The sequence below is a fragment of the Chiloscyllium plagiosum genome, chromosome 36 (assembly GCF_004010195.1).
Source record: "Chiloscyllium plagiosum isolate BGI_BamShark_2017 chromosome 36, ASM401019v2, whole genome shotgun sequence".
Taxonomy (NCBI): Eukaryota; Metazoa; Chordata; class Chondrichthyes; order Orectolobiformes; family Hemiscylliidae; genus Chiloscyllium; species Chiloscyllium plagiosum.
In genome coordinates this window covers 3,212,263-3,226,467 of record NC_057745.1, presented here as the reverse complement: position 1 = coordinate 3,226,467, position 14,205 = coordinate 3,212,263, and the positions used below count along the sequence as shown (strand labels likewise).

Genomic DNA, 14,205 nt, shown 5'->3' with positions numbered 1-14,205 from the left:
GTGGCCCTATTCTCTCCCTAGTTATCCTTTTGTTCTTAATGTGTTTGTAAAAACTCTTTGGATTCTCCTTAATTCTATTTGCCAAAGCTATCTCATGTCCTGTTTTTGCCCTCCTGATTTCCCTCTCAAGTATACTTCTTTATACTCTTCTAAGGATTCACTCCATCTATCCTGACTATACCTTACATATGATTCCTTCTTTTTCTTAACCAAACCCTCAATTTCTTTAGTCATCCAGCATTCCCTATACCTACCAGCCTTTCCTTTCACTCTAACAGGAATATCTGGATTCTCGTTATCTCATTTCTGAAGGCTTCCCATTTTCCAGCTGTCCATTTATCTGCAAACATCTGCCCCCAATTAGCTTTTGAAAGTTCTTGCCTAATACCGTCAAAATTTGCCTTTCTCCAATTTAGAACTTCAACTTTTAGATCTGGTCTATCCTTTTCCATCACTTTTTAAAATCTAATAGAATTACAGTCGCTGGCCCCAAAGTGCTCCCCCACTGGCACCTCAGTCACCTGCCCTGCCTTATTTCCCAAGAGTAGGTCAAGTTTTGCACCTTCTCTAATAGGTACATTCACATGATCAAGCTCCTTTTTTTTTTTTGCATATTCCATTCTGGGTCTTCAGCGCAGAGTATGGTTTTCATTTTCGCAAACTTGTGAATGGACTTTTTTTTCCCAGCTGAACCTTTTGAGTTCTTCGCATTATACCTGTATCTTTTGTCTTAACTGTTTGTGTTGTCCAGTTGAAATCTTCCTTTATCACCAGTCTCCATGTTTATAATCTTTCATGGTGCATGAATCATGTATTTGTTATTATAAGCCCTCTTCTTTGAGAATTTGGCTGTACTCATTTCTTTTTCCAAGACCATATATCTCCTTCAACTCTTTCCGCAGTCATGCTGCGCTAATCTACCATATCAAACATGTAGCTCTTCCCACTCTCCTGTTTAATCTAATTTTTTAACTTTATCATTTAATTACCCACCTCATCAGGATGTTTGCTTGTGAAATTGTTTGGCCTTGAAAAGGAAGGGGTATTTGAGGTCTGGCAAATGACCTTGCCAGTGTTGGGGAAGGGGAACAGCTTCTCTTGGTTCTTACATTGAGAGAAGTGTAGGGCTGCTATAGCCTGGGAGAACATGTGAAAAGTGTTGCAACTTAAGCATTGGCCAGGGTATCAGGTAATCTATATGACTGCATACGCCTGACAAGAGAATGTAGGATTTTGCATCGTTATACTTTTTTTGAGAGGTGGAATGGAAATGAGAAAATATTTTGTGTATGAACTGTTACCTTGTAACAGAGTGGTATTGGTATCATTTGTAACCCAGCATTTGCTGTCACAACAGTTGAATTATTAGCAACTAACACAATGGCAAGCGATCATTGAAAATTAGCCAAGACGATGGCACAGAATGACGTCAGCAAATGTAAGCACCAGTTGTGTGGACAGGAGCCCCAGTCAAGGGGTAAACAAGGTTTTGCTTGCTAAGGGAGGAAATGAGGACTCAAGCTGCCATCCAGCAGAATCTATATATACATTTGCACATGGTTCATAAAAGAATAGGAATGTAGAATTAACAAATACGGATAGGCAAGGAAAGCCAGAGAAACTAAAGCAAGTAATAGTAAAAGAGAAATTAGACATCCTAAGATTTGATGTACTGTGGACAGCAAGTGACAACTTTACAAGAAACAAAGTGAGACCAATATTCAGAAGAAGAAGAAATGGAAGAGAGAGCAACTATAATGGTAGACAAGGAAGCTCTAAACCATGAGTCAAGGAAATTAATGCAATAGATTGCTAATGAAACTAAAGAGATAACCTATTGGTGGTACCATGTTCTAACTAACTCACATATAAAAGTGTCTTTGCTAAATTGTCTTAGCCTGAGTTTAGGCATCAGTTTGGCAAGAGTTTGCTTCAAGCACACAGGCTTGCAAAATTTGAAATAGAGAAATCCAGTAAAGTAAACTTAAAAAGAATTTTGTGGTTTGGATAGGGACGGCTCATGGGTTGATTTGTCTCTTCCTGAAATATTCCTGCAACAATAAAATTAATATACAAGTTCACTAAATTTCGTAAAGTTATTGCGAAGGAAAATTAATCTTTTTCTCCTTCTTCCTTTTACTTCTCTTTCTCCGCAACCTTCCCGAAACCTTTTTGGGGGAAAAACAAATTTGGCCAAATCAACCTGCAGGAACGTCGTGTTCAAGCTAAGCAGCTCGAGATGCAAAATAAGCTTTGGGTGAAAGATGAAAAGCTCAAGCAACTCAAAGCAATTGTTGCAGAGGCAAGGACAGAAAGGGCTGAGAAACCAGAGAGGACACCAAGAGAAAACGACAAGAAAGTACATGTGCATGTGCGATCGGCATCTCCACCTTCAGTTCCTGTATGTACAGTAAGATGCTTAAGTTGCTTAGCACAATACTAAATCTTTGTGTATATTTAATTTTTAGGATAATATTTGGTGTTTGTCAATTTGGAAAAAAAAGCATTACATAATGCTTTTTAGTGGAATGTATTTTCAACATCTTTGATCAAGTTACTGCTTTGTCTTGACATTTGAATTCCTATATATAATTCTGCAGGCCATGAGTTTATTTTAAAATGGTATATTTGGTAAAATATTGTGTTGTGACTTTGTTGTTTCATGAGGTTAGATGAAGGTTGAGATGCCATCTAGCAATGGGCCTTTTTGTGCATTGCTGCATTATTCCACATTACAAATTATTTTTCATTTTACAAGCTTGATACAAGCTAATTGTGACAGCAGATTAAGTATATTCGGGGCATGTATTTTGCACCTAGAAAGTCAATTTCTGAAATTTTGTATCTTTTGTTAAAAACGGTTATTTTTCTCTTTGAAGTGACAGATTGTTGCCCCATGGTGAACTGAGGCTGTGTTTGATTTCTCTATATAGTTAAACCTTCCTCTCTTTCCACAAAGTTTATAGAACCATTTTACTTTCACAGTGACCTAAATGGCTCCAAGCATTTTGGTAGTTTAGTGGAAATACAACTAAATTAAAGCTGTCTTTCACATGTCTTCAATGTTGCACTAACTCCATACCTAAGACAAATGTGCATTGCTTGAGAGATTTAGCATGGGGTACACTAGCATTTGATGTTGGCATAGAGGATTTATCCAGATTATTTTTGAATGAGATGTGGATGCGTCGATTAGCTGCTCCTTTCATGATCTATCCTATGCATCTGCACCCAATTTACTTTTTTGATTGTTCACATAGGTGATAGGGAAGGGAAAAGAGCTCAGGAACACACTTATTCGTTATTTCTTGGATTTGCTTAACATTTTAGCATTGCATTGATATAAAGTGATTATCAGTTTTTGTACGTTTCACTTTGTAATGGCAGAGACATTTTGTGACTATGGGATAAATTCTTATCCTATTTACTAGTAAATGTTCTGTATTAAGGACCTTCACTGCCATGTTATATTGCCTTTTAATAATTATCTTCCACATCTTTATATTCAATGAAATTTTAAATGAATCAAAACCAAAGTTTAATGTTGCAATAATTACCACCCTGTGTCTATTCTGCAGCTCATTGTTAGTAATCCTGGTAGCTATGTTTATACATATCTTTACAGCACTCAACCTTTATTCTGCTCGAGGTCTCTAGGGGCGCATGAATTCTTTAGGACGCCTGTGCTCTTTATTTTTTTACGCAGAAAATATGATGCAAGAAAAATTGTGCATAAAAACTAGGAAGGTAAACTGGTAAGGTAAATTGTGCGGTTTTAGAAAAATCTATCATTGTACTTGTTGATATCAGCACATAAGGAAAAATGCAAGTGGACTATTTCCATATTCATTTGCAAGTTTCCTAACCTGGATCATATCTGCAAAATCGGTATGTTTGAAAAAGCATATCTGGTTTTTAAGTGGTGAAGAGGAACTCCAGTGGATACTGCAGTGGTTCTCGCTGGTTAAGGCTAGGGTTTGGCAATGATATCTTCAACAGTCAAATAGCCTGACACCTCCCACCTCACACAAATAATGGTACTCTGAGGTACCAGACGATGGCTGATATGACTATTCTACCCATATCCCAGCAAGTTTTGCTATTTTTCTAATAGATGGATCAGAACTGCAGTACAAAATAGAACTATTTATTGTTAATAACTATTACATATTGAAAAAAAACTGATCACTGTATATATTTTTAAGTGTATGTCTTTTCTAATTTTTCATCCTATTTCTATAGTTTCCTGGTAACAGTTTAGCATCCCAACCCATTAGCCAGAACTGCCCAGTATCTAGGCCACAGCTGCATAGGCGCTCTAACTCCTGCAGCACCATCTCTGTGGCCTCCTGCATCTCCGAATGGGAGCAGAAAACTCCAGAATGGAACAGAAATGGTAGTGCACTGCCCAAGAATAAACGTAGACTGCTGGAGACTCCACAAGTTAGGGACTCCAATTTCCAAGAGAGAAGGCAGGGAGTGAACAAGCTGGGCAGCGGCAAAGTCAACGGCTATAGAAGAGAAGGCGGAGTAGACCAGGATGGACCCCAGCGGGTTAGTGAGCACTAAAGATTGTAAAGGGTAAAATTGTACAATTAAGGCACCGAAGAAAGCACTGCACACAGCACACACTTCCTCTAAGAAGGAAGTCAACTTAATTACTCGTCAGTATCATCCATGCAGTCTTTATACTCTGTTGCAATGTCTAACTGCTGCTGCATTACTCCTTGTTGGTTGCTTGTTATGCTCACCAGTCAAGAGATTTTTTAAAATTCATTCATGGGCTGTTGCCACTACTTGTTAGGCCAACATTTATTGCCTGTCTCCATTTTCCCTTGTGGACCTTGTGATGAGCTGCTGGCTTTGAATCACTGCTGTCCATTTGAAAATACTTGACAGGATTTAATGATACTTAATGAGCACTTTGCAAGGGAATTAATTGTTCTTGTGACCTTTAATTCTTAATGTATGTATAGGTAACTGATACTCATGTTGGGTCATTCACTTTGTGAATTGTATAATGTTGAATGGTCAAGCCCAACTTGCTGTACTGAATCAAAGGACAGACTTTGAAATATAATTGAGCTAGTTTTGTAGTTGCGGTAATTAGGTTTTGTCAGTTGTATTATTTCTAACATTTGATCATATGCAGGAGAACATTCATTAGAACTGCACCGAAAGCCAAATTAGTGCAGATGTTAGAAATCTGAATGAAACGTTGCCAGAGAAATTTAACAGATGTGGCAGCATCTGTGAATAAAGAAATAGTGAATGATTTGAGTGCCATATGTTTATTCTTCAGATCATACCAGACTTAAGTTACTCTCTCAGCTCTCTGTCTGTTAACCCAATTGACTGGATGGCTGGTTTGCAATGCAGTTACATCAACAGTGTGGGTTCAATTTTCACACCAACTGAGGTCACCTTTGAAGGTCCTGCCTTCTTAACATTGCCTCTAGTCTGTGAGAAGGTGACCCTCAGTTAAACTCTCCACCAGTCATCTCTCTGCAACAGGAGAGCAGCCCTGTGTCCCCTGGGATTATGGTGACTTTATTATAGCAAACTTGCAAACTTTAATGTTGCTTTAAGATGGCTGTTAAAATAATCCTGCTAAGTAACATCACTGTGCAACCTGAGAGTGAGTCCTTGGCCTTGTGGCCTCTTACCTCTTCATTGTGCACTTGTGATAATCAAACAACCTTGTTATTTTAGATTTCCCTGTATACCTTTGACAGTTGTATATGTGAGATCCAAATTTAGAATTATCAGCTTAAAATCTAATCCTTGTTGCATTATTTCAATGCAAATTTTCTGATGTCAAGATACTGCAAGAAGTCTGAGAATGGACTATTCCATTTGTCACAGCTTCAACCTTGTGGAAAATGTCTCGCGAGAGAGAGAGATACATTATAGGTTTAATACACACTTACAGTATAGTTTGTATGGACAAGTCAGAATGTTTGAAGTTACTGATTGTTTGGCAAGTGCTGAATGTTTGTTTATTTCTAAGCTATTGATGCAGACAACAAGCATTGTGTGCTGCTGCTTATTGTTGTAACTGCTTTTTTTTTACTTGCTTTAATTGCAAAATTGTCTAATTCTCAGTTCACCATTTCATCTGTATATTTGGATGAAAGGTCCAAGGCTCAAATAACTGTCAAAAAGCCACAACAATCTCTGATATATGTCTGAATTGTTGTGCTTGGATTTAAATTTGCCTTTTTCAGTTTTTGAGTTTTGACATGCCAAAAAAAGGGTGAGTCTGCACATTCCAATATCTAGGTGTACCTATCAAGTTTGTTTACTCAGTACTAAGTAGAACCTTTTGTAGAAAACATTTTTCTGTTTGTTATTTTTATACACCCTAACATTTTTCTAATTGCAATTTTTCACACTAATGTTTAATATTTTTGGTATGTATCTGGTAATTTGGGAGTATTCTCTGCAAGCTCTGGGTTCAGGTTTGCTCTGGGTCATGATAGGTCGTGTTATGATCATTATCATAGCTATCAACCTGCAAATCCTTCCAGTGCTCCATTCATTCCTCTAAGGGAAGGAAAGGAGTTGACAAAGCTGGCATCATTCTGCTGAAGCTCTGGTATTTGGGTAATTGTTATGTGATGCAACAGTTAGTTATAGGAAAGTAGCAGGTAAGCTCCCATTGTTGGGAACTGGCATGTAGGGAACTGGCATGTTGGTGTAAAGATGAAACCTCAAAGGTTCTTTAGAGGACAGATTCTGATGATGAGTTGACCTTGTAGCACTGAGTAAGATTTTTGCATTTGCTTTCATTTTAAGACCTAAGTGAATTTACAGTTAAAGATATTTTTAATCACCCTGTTCAGGCAGATTCTTACACATGTCTGGAATAGGTGGGACTTGAACCCAAGCTTTCAAGCCCAGAGATAGTGGTACTGCCACTATTCCACAAGTGCCAATTAGTTTGTTGTTATAGGTACTTCCAATCAACTTGTTCAGATGTGTTATGACCAAGTAGGGCTTGAATCTGTATCAGAGGTAGGGACACTACCAGTGCACCACACAAACCTTCAGTTCATAATTATAGATTGAATTGAGTGACCCATCTAAAGGTTTACTATTCCTGAATAGTTCCAAGATCATTCCAAATATGGGTATGTTTTCACAAGTTTCTCAATATGTACAGTTTGTCAAAACTAGTACAAATGATATAAAGGACTCTGTCAATTTACAATGAAATGCTGTCTCCTGTTAAATTGTGTTGACTGAAGTTCTTCTCTTGTCTTCTGACATTTTACACACTATCACTAAGACCCAGACCTGAATAAATATTGATAACTACTAAGCCTGTGTCTGATCTGAGACATCCTGAGACTTTAATTGCCTTGATATGTACTTGAACAGTTCAGATTGGCTAAACAATGTATGATTCCTGATTTGTTTTTTCAAAAGTAAAAGCCGTTTTAGTGGCATCACTTCCTACTGTCTCCTGATTGGTTTTCTAAGGTGTCACTTATAAGATTGTGCTCCCTCTTCATCATGGTTTGTTTCTGTTTTTGATTTCTCACTAAGAGAATAAGTGATTTTCCAATATTTATATTTTGCATATACAGTATTTATCTTGAGGTATAAAGTTCAACATGAAAATTTCCAATTACTGTCTGGTTAGTTACACATCTAGATTTAAAAATAACTATTCTTAGTTTGCAAGTGATATTTGAAATGAATGATATGGCTAACTCTCAACATGTAACTTTTCAATTTTTGGCCAACTACCCAATAAAATGCAGTAGTGCACAGTTCCCTACCCAAGTACTAGTGTTGCGAGAGAGCTCCTAAACAATGGAGAGACTTTCATACTGATAATAATCATTTTGCAAAACCAGCTGTTTGTCCATTGTCAAAATGTTACTAATTTGAATAAATAAATGCATGTCATAATAAGTGTTTAAAAAAAATTAAACTTTACCTCATTTGTGAGATAATCTATTTCCTTGCTCTCCTGTGCATGTATCTACCCTTCTGTTATTTGATGGCCCATCCAAAAGGAGGAGAATTCAATGCCTGCTGTACCACCTTTTTATTTCTGTCATGCAGAAGCACACACTTGTAGTCCAGATATAAGACAAAGGGGGTTGGGAGTTTCATTGTGAGCTGACTGTAATTCTAGGCATGCACTAATAATTTTACTTAGCTTTCATTTTGATTGTTTTTTGGCTTTCAGTTCTGTTCTAACCATCAGAAATGTGCATGTTTTGGTTTTTCCTAAATATGTGCTTCAGCACAAATACAATTGGAAATGTAAAATTAGATAATGGATATTGTCTGTGCATGTGAAGCTACTAAATGTCTTAAGGTCTTGAAGCATGGTTCCTTTTGCCTCGCCTGAGAAATGCTCTTGTATGTGGTAGCATTACTAGTCTTGAAAACCTCGTTCTTGTTTTTTTTTGGTGCATGGTGGCTTGCTTTGCATAACCATGAAGGATCCTTTTCCTAACTTACAGTTGGCTATTAACATAACCTAGCTGAAGTCTTCTCTGGCTGGTTAACCAAATCAATTTGTATGTTCTAAATTCAGTAACTCATTTAGGTTGAAAACTTACTGTGCTATTTGCAATTCCAAATTAAATCAGAAAATGATGCAAAAATTCTGCTTCGTCTAATCTATTATAATGCAGCTTTGCATTTCTGGTCTTGCCAGGTTATTTTCTAGCAAAGCATAGGTTTAAAATTCAAATAAAAGTTGAATTTGTTCTTCCTATTAACAAGACGAATGTGTTTTTCTTTTCGCATTACTTTTGCCAATCAAATCTGTATTTTTTTTAAGGGATCCTCTAATTAGGAATCTCTGATTACAATTTCTGTTGATTACTGTTTCAATCTGCTTAGAATGCACCACCTGTTCGCCTACGCCACAGACGGTCACGCTCAGCGGGTGGGGAACGATGGGTAGACCATAAGCCAGTTGGTAGCGTGGAAACAGACACTGTCCTACAGCCACACATTCCCAATGCCATCACAGTGGCTGTGCCAAATGAAAAAGCTCTGGCTAAGTGTGACAAGTACATTTTGACACACCAGGAGCTTGCATCGGATGGGGAGATTGAGACCAAGCTCATCAAGGTAATGAACAGAATTGCAGCAAAATTCAAGTAAATAAAGCTTAAGCGATCATAATTCTTGATTTAGAGCATTTACCTATCAGATTTCATGTTTCTAGTTTTTACTTCAAATAACATTTTTCAAATAAGTTTGCAGGTAAAATTGATCATTTCAGTTTTGGGATTGGCAATTTGTTTTTGATTCAGTTTCACTTTTTAAAAAAATGTTATAAACCTTTTTCTAAAAATAAACTTGTAAACAATATCTAAAGTTCCACTGTGTTGTCATGATAGTGATTAGTGTGAATTTTATTGTAATTTGAAGGGAGAAGTTTACAAGACCAGGGGTGGTGGGCAGGCCGTACAATTCACAGATATTGAAAAACTAAAACAAGAGGCACCCGGCAGCACGAGGTACGTATTGTGGCACGATGTGTGAATTTCAATTAATGATAATGGTCAATTTTGGAAGATTAGCTTGAATTTGCATGCATTGGTTTAATGATGGGAAGAATAGTAGAATCAGTGTAATATCCAGTGATGTCTTATTAAAATATATCTCTCCTCTTTAATACAGTACATTGTTTTAACTTCAATATGCTTTGGAATTTCCAAGCAGTGTATACCCATTTGTAATTTGAGTGGGAACTGCACGTTGTAAACCGAACATTATATGCTTGTCCTTTGCACACTTCAGACCTTTTTTCAAAAAGCATTGTAATTTAGAATGTTAAACAATGAAGCTCCTTGATTCTTTAGTGTTTTGAAAATTAAACAGGTGAGTAATTTCAATGAAGAAATTAGTTGGCAGAGCAGAATTAATTGAAGAATGAATTTATTGTTATTAGTTAAATTGGCTTCTTGTACTGTTGAGAATGTGACCCTTTGTATTGAAGCTTTAAGAAAACGCATTTTCTTTCACAAATCTGTTTTCACCTGCAGTTAAAGTTCATTCTTATTAGCTCAATCAGTGCAAATTATTTCAGTCCACTCTTTTTAAAATAAATATTTTTGCTGTTGAGTTATTTTTTTCAAATTTCTTAGTTTTGTTGCAATATAGTATGTTTGCCCTTTTTTTTTGTTGGTCTTAAATACCTACCCTTTTGGTCAGTCATATAAAGACTTGATTATCTCATACACCAAAATAAGCGAACATAATCAACTAGATAGTTGATTCATGAGCGCAGGAATAGTTATGCCACTTTATAACCTTTCCTGATGGTAATACGTAAGCATGTTGAAATTGGAAACTTCAACCTTTTTGAACCTGGGAAGCTATAAGCTGTAAACTCTATAGTATATCCCTAGCTGTGCAATGATCTTGGAGAATCTGTAAATAATGTGTTTGCCTTTTTTAATTTTGTCTCCACTTACTAGAAAACGTAGATCTTCACAATCAGCACCCCCTCAACAAGAAGAGACTACAGAATCAGAATGGACTGATGTGGAGACAAGGGTAATGATCTGTATTTTTGAAGATTAAAGCCAAGCACTGGGGAGCTTCCTCAAACATCTCTTTCTCAATTCCTCTGCTTATGCCTGTTATCATCTCTAATATTAAAGATCATTAATACTGCTTTTTCAACTTGTGATATTCTGTTTTTCAGTGTTCAGTTGCTGTAGAAATGAAAGCAGGAAGCAACTTTGGACCTGGGTATCAGCATCATGCTCAACCCAAGTATGTCATCTTACCTGCTTTAGGTTTATTTCACATGGTCTTTATTTGTCTGAGAACAGTCAGCAATTCTGAATTGTGTTTTGGTTTGAGCTGGCCAGTAAATCATCCCAGTACCTGGAAATCTACATATCTCTGCAAAATATCCCACAGAGTATTTTAACTTGAGTTTGGATCCCTGGAAGGAAGGTCTAACTGCAGAGGTTTTGACTTAATTTGACAATAGTTACTGTATGTAGTCAACTTGGCTAGCAATGTAAATTTAACTAAATGTGGGCTAAAGATTTGCACGTGTGGTGTGAGGGAGAGAAGAAAAAACGGGGCACTTTTAAACAAAAATATAAAGAAGCTGCTCCCAGTAGCTGCTGATATAAGGACAAGAGGGCTAAGGATTGGGCAAGAGATATGGGGTTGGGGACAGAGAGAAAATGAGGAAATTTATTTTGAGAAATGTATGCCGATGACCTGGAATTTGCAATCTACATGGGTGGGGAAAGCTGAGGCTATTATTGATTTCAAAACAAAATTGCATGGGCACTTGAAAAATGCATCTACAGGGATTGAATGGAGCCAGGGAATTGACTAGATTGTTCTTCAGAAAGCTAGCATAGATTTGATGGGCCAAATGGTTTCCTCTTGTGACATAATCACTGATTTTGTTTTGACTGATTTACTGAAATAGCTTCTTAATATATTCCTCTTTGTTTCTAGGCGCAGAAAACCGTAAATGCCGGATACTATAAACAAACTTCCTTCAACAGAATAATCTTGGGCAAATAGTGGGCAATTGTTAAGCATCGGCAGGGTAGATGATACTATGCAAAATTAGGGGGAATGTGATATCAATGCTGTAAACATTTTTGAACTGAGACAATAGTAAACATAGCTGGCTTGTTTTGTATATATTTGATATTCAGGTGCCGTTTCATTGCACATCACAGATTATGTATTTTACAGTATGAGCATTGTGCTTATTTTTACATGTGGATACAAATTTTATACCTTTCCCATGTAGATTAATCATGATCTTTTGTTTTGCAATTTTGTTTTTCCAAACAAATAGCCAGTATCACTGAAAGAAAAAACTTTTGTGTTTACAGATTGTCTGTGGTTTTCATAAGACCATTTGGGAAATTCTGTTTGTAAATTGCAACATCCTATATGTGGACTTTTTTTTGTTATTATCTTTTTAAAGAAAAGAAAATAGGATTATGCTTGCCACATGTATTTCTTTTTAAAAAGCAATCAATATTCGATCACCAAACCCTGGCATCACGTGTTCTGAGCTGCTGCTATTGTTCAGTTGACACAATGCACTTTAGAATGAACTCATTGTTTTATGTGTATATGCATGTCAGTATCAAGGCAACATCTTTTGTCTCTCGTACCAGAAGCTTTTCAATAGGCAATAATTTCTTTATTACTTCAACTGTACATTATAAACCATTAAACCTAATAGATTTTTGTTTAACATGGTTTTGTTGGAAATTGGAATATTTTATTTGCAGTGTCTAAACTATAAATAGTCAATTTTGATTAAATTGTTCATACAACATTACATGATGTTTTGTGGGTCTCTTCTTTACCAATATGGGAAGAATAGAAAATATCTGCTGTTGAATTCAGCGTTTGAAGATCTATTTTAAAGATTTTTCCTTTGCTTTGTGAAAATATTAAAAGTGCATGTGCTACATTATGTTCTTCCTAGTCTGGATACATGAAAATACAAATGTGGTTAAAGCCACAATCTCCAGAGCAGCAAGTTTAAGAAGCCTATGTTTTATTTCATAAATTTGTTCATGTAATATGTAACTGCATCAGTTCCAAAAGAATACAAACCTATCCAATTTCCTTCAGCTAAAGTAGCATTGGGTATTTAAATATCTAATGTTTAATGCATGTTTTATATAATTATTTATTTGACGACTTGAAATGAGTTGGGCTGATGTCTGCTCTTTGCCAGCTCCATGATGTTTAATAACTCCTCTCATCCTGTTTATAATGTTCATATTCCTGAGCTGTTGTTACCTTTTATGGTATTTTCAACTAACTACAGATTACTGCACTGGCTGTTCCAAATGCCACCAGTTATTTGCCTTTAAGTAGCAAAGGGGAACTGGTCAAGGGCAGCTTGTTATTGTTTGGTCAGAAAGTGGCTAAGATGGATCACAAAATAGTTGTGGAGCTTAAGTCAGTATCCTTTATTGGAAAGAAGAGGAAAGGACAAGCACACCTGTAGCATTGGCAGAACCCGTCTGGCATAACACATGACCTGGAAGGCCCTCCGATGTGGTGAGAACAAACTGAAATTTTGATATTGCACTGAACATGCAGTCAATAAACTGCTGCTTTCAGATCATACGAGCTAAGGTCAGGTGAGAGAGACAGCCCTTGACATGAAGGACTCATTGGACTGTGTGTGTGTGTGTGTGCGCGCGCGCACGTGTGTCAGGGGCCCTTGCAAAACTAGAATCAGTGGATAGCTGGGGACAAACTCTCTGCTAATTGGAGTCATACTTGGCACATAAGAAGATGGCTGTGGTTGTTGGTGGTCAGTCATCTGAGCTCCAGGACATCTCTGCAATAGTTGCTATGGGTAGTATCCTAAGCCAAACCAACTTCAGCTGCTTCATCAATTACTTTCCCTCCATCAGGTCAGAAGTGGGATTCTTTACCAATGTTCAGCACCATTCACAACTCCTCCAATGCTGAAACAGTCCATGTTCAAATGCAACAAGATCTGGACAGTATCCAAACTTGGACTGATAAGTGACAAGTAACATTTATGCCACACAAATGCCAGGGAATGACCATCTCTGATAAGAGTCAATCTAATCTCTGCCCTTGGCATTCAATATTATTACCATCACTAAAAAGCCCACTGTCAACATCCTGAAGGTTACCATTAATCAGAAACTCAACTGGAGGTGTCACAAACAGTGATTATGAGAGCAGATCAGACTCCTTCCTGACTTTCCAAAGCCTGTCCACCATTTATAAGTCACAATTCAGGAGTGAAATAGAACACTTGCTGCTTGATTGGCACCATATCCATTCCCTCCACCATCAATGCTCAGTCGCTGCAGTGTGTACTGTCTATAAGATGCCCTGCAGAAATTCACCAGTGATCTTAAACAGCGTCTTCCAAATCCATGACCACTTCCATCTGAAAGGACATAGGTAGCAAATACATGGGAACACTACCTCCTGCAAATTCACCTCCCAGCCACTCACCATCCTGACTGGAGAATATATCACTTTATCTAGGTCAAAGTTATGGAATTGCCTTCCTAAGGGCATTGTGGATCAACCTACAGTATGTCGGCTGCGGTGGTTCAATAAGGCAGCTCACCTTTTCAAGGGCAACTAGAAATGCTGGATAGTCAGCGATGTCCATGTTCCGTGAGTAAATTGAATAAACTTCCTTCAATAGCCAGTAACTCTCGACCA

General features: G+C 37.2%; 1 protein-coding gene across 10 annotated transcripts in view; it reads left to right on the top strand.

Moving 5' to 3' along the window:
• The window catches only part of kif23 (kinesin family member 23), a 47,375-nt gene extending 35,062 nt beyond the window's left edge, over positions 1–12,313 (top strand). For 4 of the 10 annotated variants that reach the window (XM_043677160.1, XM_043677159.1, XM_043677164.1 and 1 more), the window contains 7 exons: positions 2,210–2,410; positions 4,243–4,554; positions 8,869–9,102; positions 9,406–9,494; positions 10,458–10,536; positions 10,688–10,758; positions 11,467–12,313. In XM_043677160.1, coding sequence (XP_043533095.1) covers positions 2,210–2,410; positions 4,243–4,554; positions 8,869–9,102; positions 9,406–9,494; positions 10,458–10,536; positions 10,688–10,758; positions 11,467–11,482 — 1,002 coding nt within the window. In that variant the 3' untranslated portion in view covers positions 11,483–12,313. The remainder of the gene's footprint in view (positions 1–2,209; positions 2,411–4,242; positions 4,555–8,868; positions 9,103–9,405; positions 9,495–10,457; positions 10,537–10,687; positions 10,759–11,466) is intronic. The other 6 variants (XM_043677166.1, XM_043677168.1, XM_043677167.1 and 3 more) reach the window with 4 other exon arrangements.
• Positions 12,314–14,205: the final 1,892 nt, after the last annotated feature.